The 13,271-nt window shown below is 40.1% G+C and overlaps 1 protein-coding gene across 21 annotated transcripts in view; it reads right to left on the bottom strand.

Moving 5' to 3' along the window:
* The window catches only part of TTLL5 (tubulin tyrosine ligase like 5), a 286,353-nt gene that overhangs the window by 240,915 nt on the left and 32,167 nt on the right, over positions 1–13,271 (bottom strand). For all 21 annotated transcript variants that reach the window (XR_005200287.1, XR_005200288.1, XR_005200289.1 and 18 more), the window contains exons 8-9: positions 5,811–5,880; positions 5,198–5,282 (exon numbers count right to left, since the gene is read on the bottom strand). Coding sequence is in view for 17 of the 21 variants with exons in the window: in XM_037738524.1 (XP_037594452.1) it covers positions 5,198–5,282; positions 5,811–5,880 (155 nt within the window). In the remaining 4 variants the exon portion in view is untranslated. The remainder of the gene's footprint in view (positions 1–5,197; positions 5,283–5,810; positions 5,881–13,271) is intronic.

Consider the following 13,271-nt stretch of genomic DNA (forward strand, 5'->3'; position numbering starts at 1 on the left):
GCACCACCATGCCCAGCTAATTTTTGTATTTGTAGTAGAGATGGGGTTTCACCATGTTGGTCAGGATGGTCCCGATCTCTTGACCTCATGATCCACCCGCCTCAGCCTCCCAAAGTGTTGGGAATACAGGCGTGAGCCACCACGCCCAGCCAACCCTAGGTACTATTTCATAGCCTAGATTAATGAATATAGAACTATTTGACGTTGCCCCTCCACCTTTTTAGCCACACTGAAAACAAATACGAATTGTCTATATTGACAGTATATTTTGACAATAAATTTTTTAAACCATAAGTTACATTTCCTTTTTTGTTTTCGAATGTTTCTCACTGAGAATCAAGACAATGGTAATAATTTGTCTAAAAGTCTGAATGTCTGTGTGAAGAAAAGATTTCAATGTTCAGCATATGGTAGGGACTTGGTAAACATGAACTGAAACTGCACTGGAATTGCTTGCTCCAAGATCTTTACCAATATGGAACCAAAACAAGAAGGAAAGCACAGAGAGTTAGTGCGATCTTTTAAACTCTCTTCCCCTATTCAGAAACTAATTTGTTCTTCTAAGAATATGACCCCCCATATTCATTTTTTTTTTTTCTGTCCCGCTGGCTTCTTAAAAACTTTTTCCTGATACCATGTCTTCTTATGGTCATAGTCTTAGGCAGTTTAGATGTAGAAGTTTAATACCCTCTTTGGTAGTTATATTTTCTGACAAATATTCACTACAAATGTACAAAGAAAAGAGAAGACCAGCCCCGAGGAGACCCTCGCTGTGGCACATTAGTTATCCTTCAACAGGTGTAGGAACTTTGAGCCAGGGAAGCCTGGATGACGAAGAGACAGCACCTCAGGCAGCCTTGCCAGGAGCCACTGGGTTTCATCCTGGCCTGACCCAGAAAAATCTTATGGAAGAGAACAAGAGGCCCAAGGGCTCTCTGATCTGCTGTCAACCAGCTGCAGCCGGGAGACTGCCAAAGCGCTGCAGTGACTAGGCAGCGCCCTACAGAGCCGTCTGGGAGGGGATTACCAGCCTGATCCCTTGTCTTTAGAGCCAGAAATGACTCAAACTTCACAAACAGCAAGGGCCTGCCAGGGAGGGTGACAATGAGCACTGAAAAGGGTTTTCTCCCCCTTGTTGGTGTCTCTTCCCCCTACTTGCTGCTGTGGCAGATTCTGGACTGTGTGCAGCCTGTGAGGTAATCTGAATTCCTTGGCAACCAGCAAGTACCTGAATTCTTTCAAAACCACAGGAATCCAGCAGAGAAAAGGTAAATATCCCTGCGGAGCCAGTGTTAATTAGCAAGGAAGGCTACTGAAGAAGGAACTGGGGGTGGGGAGAAAGAGAAAGGCAGTACAAATGCTTTGGGGTCTTTTCTGAGTTTCCACTGAATAATATGGCTGAGGCAGAAAAAAAGCTGTTCCAACCGGGACCTTCCCAGAGTCCTCTCCTCCCGCCTCTGCCGCATGGGTGGAACTCAGCTCCCTGGATGGGTACTCACATCTCCCCCCGCCGCCACAAGTTGCTAGAGCTGCCTATCTTTGGGTCTCTGGCAACATATTTGGTTTTTAACTCCATTTTGTTCTCATTTTTTTTGAACTTTTCATTTTTTCCTGTTTCAGTAAAAATCTGGCTATTAGCTTCATCTCAGAAAGGGCTCTGTCAAATCATCTAAACCCAATACTGGATCCACCTAAAGCTATAAAATCCAGGACAAAATCTTTTTGGATTCCACCTCTGACAGGAAAAAGAATCTACACCATTTTGGAGCACCCCTCTGTGGAAACTGACTGTCCCCTGGTGGCGCAAAACAGCAACATGCGAGTAAAATTCAAAAGCACAGGGGACCTTTGAGGGCTACTGTGAGAATCACAAAAAGCTGTACCCAAATACCAGGGGGAGAATTTTAACACATCTTCAATATTTTACCCACACATAAGAAAACAGGGTTCTCCCACATCTTATGTTAATAAAACAGTTAAGGACAACTGAAAACACTAATCTATAAAGAAACTAGGGTTTTCACAAAATAACTTATTTCATAAAACTGTCTTATGTAATGAATTTAATCTTTCTGTCACCTAGCATTAATTTGAGGTCCAAAACAAAAGCAATAGGGTATAAGAGAATTCATTCTAAGAAGGAAATGAATTGTATTTGCCTCCTGTTCTCTTTAGGGAAGATTATGGTTTTTCTTGTTGAGCCTCAACATAACCCAGTGATCTCATCCCAAACTGAATGTCTTCAGTTATGTCTACATAAAATACATGTGGCCCAAGATTAATAAAAGCTGCAGATCTGGAGATGCTACAGACTGTCGACACAGTTGAACAGACTCTGAGGATTACAATGAAGCAAGTGAATGCCAAGATACATAATGAGCGATGACACAAGAACTTAGGCCGCTAGGCACGGTGGCTCACACCTGTAATCCCAGCACTTTGGGAGGCCAAGGCGAGCGGATCATGAGGTCAAGACATTGAGACCATCCTGGCCAACATGGTGAAACCCCGTCTCTACTAAAAATATAAAAATTCACTGGGCATGGTGGCACACACTTGTAGTCCTAGCTACTTGGCAGACCAAGGCAGGAGAATCTCTTCAACCAGGAGGCGGAGGTTGCAGTGAGCCGAGATGCCACCACTGTACTCCAGCCTGGTGACAGAGTGAGACTCTGTGTCAAAAAAACTTAGGCATATTGAAATTATTGCATAGAACAGTGTGCCTTCGCAGGACTCCAGCAAACAGTGCATCATACTGCCACGCGTCATGCTTTTGTAAAGCTTCCATAAAGCTTTTATATTCATTTATACTTTCAGGTAAACCTAACGAAAGCCCTGAAAATTCATGTTGTTTTCTGGTTCCACTTGGTCTGAGTTTTTGAAAAGCTGTTTTTCTAATTATTCTGAGAAAAAGCATCCATTGGCTAACATATATATAAATTTTTTGTTTCTGCTGGAAGCAAAAGAAAAGGGTTATACTTAATTCCATAGATTCTGACTTCGAACACACAACCGGTAGCCAAAGCACTTGAATATTTGCAGTAAATTCTATAATAAACCTTGGTACTGTTGTTCTCATGCTGTGCTCTGAACCAGAAAGATCTTAAAATTATGCCAAATTTTACCCATAGAGAGGGCTGTTATTATTGTAGGTGAAAATATCTTTGGAATATTAAGCAAAACATACTGGTATAATATCCTTGAGAAACAGTGAAGCACAACCTTGATCTCTTTTCTCTATTCCCAAAGTCCAATTTTTGGCAGGACATAATCTGTTTCTTATAACTTGACACAGGAGAGAAGTTATGGTGAGGATGAGCAGAGGAAGGAGAATGATAAAACTTATAAAAGACAGAGAAAGCTCAGAGGTCTCACATTATAAAGCTGAAACTCCTCAGCATCTTGCATATCTGAGAAGTTAGGAGTGTATTTTACCTTCATTTTGTTAAAATAATATAGGGAATAGACATTTACTTTTTTTCATGAGATGGGGTCTCGCAATGTTGACCAAGCTGGTCTTAAACTCCTGGTCTCCAGCAATCCTCCTGTGTCAGCCTCCCAAAGTGCTAGGATTACAGAGGGGAGCCACCATGCCTGGCAGGGGAATAGACTTTTATACCTAATTTTGTATAGTGATACTTCAAAGCATGAGAGCACATGTGTCTATAAACATTACAGACAATTTCTTTCCTATAAAAACCTGATTAGAGCTAGTAGTCACTTCATGTTCAGATGCCTGGTTCAGCCCTTTATCTAATAACTGGGAGATGTTTCAGTTCTTCCCTTTCTCAATATTCAAGGAACAGAGAGGCCAGATCTAGGGAGTTTTCGTAGTCTTCAATGTTCCCAGGGCTCAAACTCAAAATCTTCGTTAAGAATACGACCGCACCTATAAATGCTGTCACTGCCACCTAGAGGTGAATGGAACACACAGCTCCACTGGCTAGAAGGTTTGGTTAGTCCGAAGCTTTTGTATCTCACTGATTTCAAGTCATGGGATAAATCTGAAAAAAAACTAAGTCTCTAAAATCATTAAAAGACCATTCTAAAATAATAGTTGTCAAAGTACAACAATATTTGTGTACAGGTAGCCATCTTTCAGCCATGGTATTTCCCATCTTTCAATTGCATTTTCTAAAACACAGAAACATACGCAGACCATGATTTTTTAGCTTGTTGTGACCACTCACAGATGCAAACCACCTCCTAAACTGCTATGTTCTATAACAAGCTTGCCCCACGTGAGGCCCGCAGGCTGCATGCAGCCCAGGATGGCTCTGAATGCGGCCCAACGCAAATTTGTAAACTTTCTTAAAATATTATGAGTGTTTTTGCAATTTCTTTTAAGCTCATCGGCTATTCTTAGTATTAGTGTATTTTATGGGTGGCCCAAGACAATTCTTCTTCCAATGTGGCCCAGGGAAGCCAAAAGATTGAACATCCCTGCTTTATATCAAAGGCACTATGCATAAAAAGAACTTCAGGGCAAACTGGTTGGTTGATACAAAAATTCAGTTTTGTTGGGGGAAAGTACACAGCATAGTAGTTACGTACTTATTTTAAAAAATTTAAAGAGTTTATGAAAACAATTACCTGTAAAATTCTGTGGCTATGGGAAACAAAACTTCAAAATATTACAATTTGAACTTAATCTCCTAAGTCACATTACCTTAAAACTTAGAAAGCACCTCAACAAAGAGAGAACAATGTATGTACAACTACTGTAAAGTAACTTGGATGTTGAGGGAAAAAAAAACCAATAACTTCTAAATGGACACGAAACAGTCTGACTCCTGAGCTCTGGAGTCAGATCCATGAGTTCAAATCCCCATTCCACTTCTCTCGCCTCTAAATCTGTTTCCTCAACTGCAAAAATGTATCAACTAAAAGGCTGTTATGAGGATGAAAATAAATTCCTGGCATATAAATACCACATGATCCTGGTTCACTGCTGGGAAGATGTTTATGCACCTTACATGTGGACATGCATTGAGACTACAGACAAATAAGACCAATTTCTGAAGTTCTTTTTACGCATAGTGGCTGTGATGTTATAGAGCACAGCAGATGAGGAGGTGGTATGCATCTGTAAGCAATAATGACAAGTGAAAATAGCATGATCTGATTTAATAAACTTGTTAACGGGTCCACTTTTAATATATGCACCCAACCCTTCTGCCCCAAAACAGTGTCTTACCTAGCCAATCCTTCTTCATAGAGATAGATGACAAGAGGATCATAGGAAGTCACGAGCACATAGAGGCGCACATCAAACTTGAAATCTAAAAAAAAAAAAAATTTGTATTTACAAAAAAGCCTAATTTGTTTCCTGTTATAGAATAAACAATGAAACCAAGAAACATGAAAGAAAGAACATTCCTCCTCTCCACATGAAACATATACTGCCCATATACCTTGCCTTTTGAGGATAATAATTATATAAATGTTCCATATACACAGTACGTTATATATACAGTACCTAATAACAACAGTATAATGTATATATACATTAATATAACTGTAATATATACATGTCTATGTGTGCCATTTTCATACACATTAATTACTGCACAATTTTCATACATACATTAACTGCTATATAACCTATAAAGCACTTTCTCTTATATTATCTCATTTCACCTTTAAATAAATCCCATGAGATAGGTAAGGAACTGGCTGCCTGTCTGGAGCCACACATGTCAAGAATTTCGCAACAGTATAATAAAGACTTATTAGAGAAGGTTATGAAAAGCTTAAAAAGTTTAACAAAGAACTGGCCCAATTTAGTCAAGGGCCTAATCACAACTCACCATCTATGAGCAGGGGGTTGTTAATGTAACGGGAGACCAGAATGTTCTCTTCCAGGGAAATCTGGTTTGGCTATTGAGTAAAGAGAAAGAATGAAAGAGTAGAAATGCACAAGAACCCTAATTTACAATAAGGGGGCAAAGTGCTTAACCTTTTAAGAAATGATAATGTGGAAAACTAAAATTCTGGTTAAAGTTTCCTCCAAGGTACCCACATATTCAGTTGGCCATATAACATTCACTTCTATAACATTACAGGCATCCAATTACAATGCCGGAAAACTAAATTTACCCAGCACCTCTCACATAATAAATACAGCCTAAATAGCTTTAAAGATGTGTATACACGATATTAAATAGTTACATGCCAAGAAAATAAGAGCCACTTTAAAAATCAATAAAAACTTGCTTTCTCCCTAATGTAAAGTATAATGGAAATTTCAAAATACTACTACTATTCTTAAATCAAGGTTTTTACTAAGATGTTTAAAGAATTTACAGATCCACAATGGATCCTAGCATTTCCTCTGTAAAATGAGATAGGTGTTTGATTCACTTAAGGAAATTTGCTAAGCAAGTGTATGCAAGGAGTGAATAAGATCTTTTAAGGATGTCTTCAACGAGAAAAAGTTGTTTATACAATAAATAGAAAGAACTGTTGGACGCTGTATACGGCACTGGGGATACCACGATGAAGATAACAGATATAATCTCTGCCTTGCCAATTTAAGATTCAGTAAATCCCCATCCCTGAAAAGTTTAATATTTAGGTAGAGGAACAGCAAAATACAGAATTTAAAAGAACACAAAGCAGCATTTCTGTAAATACAAGACGTGAGGTTGCAAAGTTAAAGTGCAGACCAACTAGGTAGGACCAGTCAGGGAAGACTTATCCTGGAAGAGCAGATGCAGAAACGAGGGGTGAAGGCTGTGAAGCACATGGTGGAGAAGAAAGGAGCCCATCATGGGAAGATGGCATGTAGCAAGTCCAGCAGAAAGGAGGGTGGCCGATTCACAAACCTGAGGCTAAAAGACTGAACTGGGAAATTGTGAAAGAAATGGCTAACAATGAGGAAAGGGGTACCCCACTGGCAAAGGGATCTGAACCCCTGGCAAAGGGATTTTATATTTAGCATGGTGGGAAGCGGGAAATTATTATGGATTCTAGATTAAGGAAACAGCAAGATTAAAATATCTGGGGAGAAAAAAACCTTCACGTGTGATTAGATAAAGACAGAGAAATCAGCTGGAAGTCACCACAATCCAAGTAGGACAAAAGGGCTCCAAAAGGGAAGTGGTAATCATAATTTGGTTGATAATAGCCACAGTCAAGGCAACAGAATTAACCATCGACATTTGCAGAAACAAAATTTAACAAATGCACTAAACATGTGGATGTGCCAAGTGCTGTTCTGAGTCTGATCCCAGGATTATTTCATTTAACCCTCACCCAACCCCATGAGGCAGGTATATCACCATCCGCATTTTACAGATGAAAAAGGAATCAGAGTGGGTTAGGGACGTGCTCAAAGTCACACAGTGAATAGAGCAGCAATGGAATCCAGGCAGTCTTCCTCAGAGGCTTAACTTTTAGGCATTGTTCTTACTGCTTCCCAATATTCCGCTCTCAGATTTAATTGTCCCCCAAATTCAAAAGTTTGTCTTCATAATAATGCATTTCCTACCCCCAATACTACAGTTTTTCATAAGATAAGGATAATCTTGTGACCTATAACTCTACACAGAACCACTATGAGCAACTCCCAAGTCAGAATGATGAGATTCTTCTCTCATTTCCCATGGCTGCCATCTCAGTCAGAACAGTTTTCTCAAGCCATCTCTATGCATCACAGGAACACAATGACATAATTACTGATACATCCTTAATGAACTTAATCACCCATACCATTTCCTGACTCCCTTACATTTCTTGATCAGCTTCTCACAAGTATTATCTCCATTTTGAATCAGCTCAGTGAGAATCAATGCAATCATTGTACAGCTGCAGGCTATGTTGTAAATGTAAAATCAAACAATTGCACTTCTCTTCCTACTGAGTAGAACCTATAGGCTACAACAAATATCTAGTCACCCAACTTTGCTTCACAGCAGAGAATATGCTGACAGTGGTCATCATTCTGTGACACATCTAATGCCCATGCCCATTTCCTCTCTTCCCTTGCTAACCATACACATTTATTCTTTGACTTACAGATAACAAACCCTTACATTATTTAGTTAACTTTACTATTTGTTCTACTGTCTTTATCTCTCACTTCTATCTGCACTGGGAATTAAAGTGTAAGCTCCTAGAAAAAAAAAGAAAGGTTTGGGTACAGTTTCTTTGCATAGCGTTACAGACTGAAGAGCAACTAAGAAAAACTTTCTGATATCTTCAAGCCTGTTTCGTTTTCATCAAACCCTAGTTAAATCATTTTAAATTATTTCAATTCAAAGCTCAAACTGCCTCCCAAAGTATGCCAAAGTAGGAATCTGAATTGTTGGGAAAGTTGGAAACGCATCTTACTTTTTTTTTTTTTTTTTTTGGAGACAGTGTCGTTTCTTCACCCAGGCTGGAGTGCAAAGGTGTAATCTCGGCTCACTGCAACCCCTGCCCACCAGGTTCAAGCAATTCTCCTGCCTCAGCCTCCCTCCACAGTAGTTGGGATTACAGGTAAGTGTTACTACGCCTAGCTAATTTTTGTATTTTTAGTAGAGATGGGGTTTCACCACGTTAGCCAGGCTGGTCTCAACCTCCTGGCCTCAAGTGATCCACCTGCCTCAGCCTCCCAAAGTGCTGGGATTGCAGGTGTGAGCTACCGTGCCCGGCTGGAAATACATCTTTCTAACTGGACCTTAAGATTAAAGCTCATGGTATCCAAGTCATTGTAAAGGAGAATGGTTAAGAGTGTCTATGCCAGAACCAGCCGTACCTGAGTTACAACCTTGACTCTACCACTTACTAAGGAAATAGTAACTACCTCATAGGGTTCATATATAGATTAAGTGAGATTATGTTTAGAAAGGTCAGCAGCAGGCTCAATTGAAGATGTTATTATTACTGCAAACTTAACAGTATATATGTGGTTCTAATTGCAAAGCCCCAAGCTCAACAGCATTCATCACTACCTGCCACACGCCATTCTAGTCAGAATACTGAGTTATTATGAAAATTAAGAGATACATAATAATTAGGAGAATTTCTCAAAAGCTTTTAAGGAGTGACAACACAGCAGGCACTCCCAAAATACCTGCTGAGCAATTAGACAAACAGAGGGAACCTAAGATAAAAACATATAAACAGAAAGAAGAAAGTACAGCATTATATGCACAAGCGTAGGAGGGACTAGAGTGACCTAACACTCTCCTAATATATGAAAATCTCAGAGAATGTATCAATACTGTATTTACCATGAATAATGTGTTGAGACAAGGATGACTAAATTTGACTTCCATAATTAAATTTAATACCTTAATCGGAAAACACCCGTTCTTTCCCCTCCTGGATTTGAATATACTAAATTGGGAAAATATGGCATTTAGTCATGGTTACTGAAGGAGTGGAGCAAAAAAACAGCTTTGTCCCTTTATGCTGTATTTCTAGAGTTAAAGAGCATATCATTACCAGACCAGGTTAGCCAACCAACCGAGATGCTTCCATCTGTGGTCCACACTTCTCTTTTCAGTGTTAAAGTAATGCTCTTGCTATCCTTTATCCTGCTCTTGTAATGGTAAAAGTTGCTATTTGCAGAGCGTTTCCAAAAGGTTATGATTACTATTGGGAAGTTTTAACAAGTGGCCCTCTTACTCCAGTGGGAAGACCGGGGAAGATATTTTCATTTGGGCCTCACACTAACTCCATCGCCCCTGCCTAAATCCCTCACCCACTCACATGAGTTCTGCTCACAGACCCTCCACCTCAGCATTCCCTCTCCTCACCCTCCTGCTCAAATCTAAAAGGAAAGCAGGCAGCAGCCTTGGAAAGAGTTACTTCATCAAGTTGGCTAATGGGTCACATATTCCATGGGAAAGGATCCAGGTATGGAAAAGAGGGAATGGTTATGCCTTCTGTGTAAGGAGAGAGAAGAGTATTAACAACATGATTTGCAGGTCTGGGTAAAAGGTGGTAAAATTCCAGTTTCAGGGTGAAATGGGAGTATTTTCCCATTATGTCCGCATGTTGCCAGCTCCCCTCATGCCTGCTGGCATCTTCCCAGGCTTCTGTCTGGCACCTCCACTAAATACCTAAAAGAATCAGACTCACTCCAAAGCTTCACAAAGAGGGAGGGGGAAGGTAAAAGGTCCTGCCAAGTACTTTGATCTGTGCAGGGGGTCTCAAGAGATTCAGCCCAGGGAGAGGTGGGAGAGAAAAACACTTACACAGCCTGCCAAACACATTCTCTAAAGACATGTCACCCCCTTGAGATTCAGCATCCAGGGAAGAGTTTGGGCACAGGGTTCTCGGCTCCACCAAGGAAAGTTTAACTTTTCTATCCTTTATGATGTTAGCTTTAAAATAACAAATCACTAGGGCAAAAGAGCATTCCAAAAGAAAAGAGTCCCAGATGAGCCGGGAATAGATCCTATTCTTTTTGACTCATGTCTAAGAAAGTAAAAAGCAAACTCGTACCATAGCTGACTTTCAATAGCAATTCCATTTGGCAGCGAAAACCCAAACCCAAACTAGTGCCGTCTATGAGATTCAAACAACACTGGAGCTCCTGGCACAGAGCTGAAGGAAAAGCTGTTGGAGAGGGGACTTCACACCAAGGTCAGAGCAGAGACAAGAGGAGACAGAGCCAAGGTATATGATCACGGCCTTCTGTCACAGGAGACTCAGGGTAGAAGGCCTCCAGAGTGGCCTAGGCCAGGTACAGAAGTTGTAGCCAATGCCTGGGGCTGTAGCAGTTGCTCTATCAAAACCAGATCCTATATTTATTTGGCATGAAGGGTATGGCCATCATTGTTTACTGTACGGTTTTGAGTCCAGACTGAATTTAAGGACTTTCCAATATGAAAGATCACTCAGAAAGTTAGTTTCTACACATATGGGAAACAGTTCAATGTGAAAAGACAACTGGGGAATTTAAGATGGGGTTTTGGTCCCACATATAACATATCTACCTCCCCCTGCCCTTTCAGAGTTCCAGTGGAAAGACAGAATATTTTCAAAAGAATGAAATGATATCAAAGCTAGAAAAAAGTAAAAGGAGCCAGGCAAGTCCAAACATTTTAAGAAATCCTAAAAGATAGAAAGCAGATGGGATCGTGTTGAGAAAACAGAGCAGAGGAAGTTCCAGCCCAAAATATCAGAGATAAGAGTGATCTTCCCAAGGAGGATCCTGCAAATGTCCAAGCTTGTAGTCAATAAACATGAAGATCAGGGATCAGCCAAGGAATACGAATTAGATAATTAACAAATAGCATTTAGAACAGTGAGACCGGTAGACTTGTGGGTGCAGGGATCTGATAGAGAAGAATGAAACTTGAGGCTACTTTATCCCCAATACACACAAAAAGGAAAACAGAAGAAAGGTAGCTCTGCCCAAAATCACCAAATCTTCCTCTAAATTCACAATGTGGTCCACTCTGTTTTGGCAAGGTGGAAGAGGCATGCTCCTCACCACGTCCACCTAAAGTGAAGCCTGACAGTCAACACATTTTGCCCTTACACAAAATACACAGTCAGATTCTTCCAGGAAGAAGCTGCTAGGAAAAGAGTCCTATACAACCACAGTAGAAACAAGAGCAGCTGCCAGTTTTATTCAGTCTGGTCTTTTGTTCATAAATATGGTCCAACACCTAAGGATCATAAAAACTGAGACAATCTGATAGCAGGGGAAAAGACAATCCCAATAAAATTCAAGGACAGAAGAGAACTTTACAAAAATTTCCACTAGTATCCTCAGAGGGACAGGCAGGCAACCTGCATCCATTATGCAACAAAAGGTTACTACTTGTAAGTAAAAATAAATCAAATCAGAATATGAGCTTCTGGAAATCAACCTATGATATCCAATATAAAAATATAGTAGATGAATGAACAATAAAATGGATAAACCTCAACCTGGGATCTAGAAGATAAAGATGGGAAAAGAATTAACAATGAGAGAAAAGTTAACATGAAGATCCAGAATGCCTCAAAAAAGAGCTCTAAAAGTGGAGACAAATAAGAGGATAATTTTCCTTAAAGAAAAACACTAGTTTCCAAACTGAAAGTGCCTACCAAATGCCAAGGAGGAAGAATAAAAAACAGGCCCAGGTCTAAATACTGGTTAAATTTCAGAATCCCAAAGTCTATCAGCAGCAGCAAATTCATATGGGTCTGCAGCTACTCAATTCTTGCCTCCTTGAAGGAAAGAATTCATCTGAGAGGCATAAGGCAGAGTGAGAGACCGTGGCCAGTTTTAGAGCAGGAGTGAACATTTATTAAAAAGTTTTAGAGCAGGAATGAAAGTAAGTACACTGCACTTGGAAGAGAGCCAAGCAGACAACTTGAGAGATCCAAGTGCCTGTTTGACCTTAGACTTGGGGTTTTATACATTGGCATGCTTCCAGGGTTTTGCATCTCTCCTCCCTTGATTTTTCCATGGGACAGGCTGTCTGCATGTGCAGTGGCCTGACAGCACTTAAGAGGGGCCGCATATGCAGTGTGTTTACTGCAGTTGTGCACATGCTCATTTGAAGCATTTTTGCCTTACCAGTCGAGTGTTCCTAGAGGAAGCGCATATACCAGTTAAACTCCATTATTTTGCTTCTTAGTGCACATGCTTGAGCCTACTTGTCCAAACCCTGAGATCTTATTGGGAAATGGCTGATCACAGGCTTCAGGTGTTTTCCATTTGTTGGGAACCTGCCTATCTCTGGCATCTGCTGCTACCAATTATTATTTTAGAGACACCAGTTTAACAACTGCCTGACCATCACCTGATGATCACCTGATACTCCTTGGTGGTGGTCCTGTCATGCCCTGCTCATGTCTGCCTGGCTACCTATTCTAGCATTTCCTCCTTCAAGAATCCAAGAGTGTTTCCACTGAGTTTAAATTTTTTAGTCAACTTATAAAGAAACTGAATCATAGTTACTGAAGAGACTGTTATAAATGTTTAAAACATAAGAATAAAAACTAATCAAACAAATGTGCAAGGGAGGGTGGGATGTGATGTAAGTGCAGTAAATGCCAAACTGATAATTAACAATACAATGTATATCAATGAAAGAAATATAAATCAACTAAAATTACTAACTGCTCTTATAAGACTAGGGAATGAGACCAGTAGGGATTTTATTTGCCATGTATATGCATTCAATTTAAGACAAGTTTTAATGAGAATTTTGCAAAGAATCAAGATATTGATAGCTTTTGAAAAAAGAAGAGGAGAAATCAAAGGAAGAGCAGAAAGAGGCTCTAAAACTTGCCTCGGTCTCTCACTCTGCCTCAGAAGGAAGGAGAAGCAGCAGTAG

Source organism: Cebus imitator, unplaced genomic scaffold, assembly GCF_001604975.1.
Source record: "Cebus imitator isolate Cc_AM_T3 unplaced genomic scaffold, Cebus_imitator-1.0 Scaffold54, whole genome shotgun sequence".
Classification (NCBI taxonomy): domain Eukaryota; kingdom Metazoa; phylum Chordata; class Mammalia; order Primates; family Cebidae; genus Cebus; species Cebus imitator.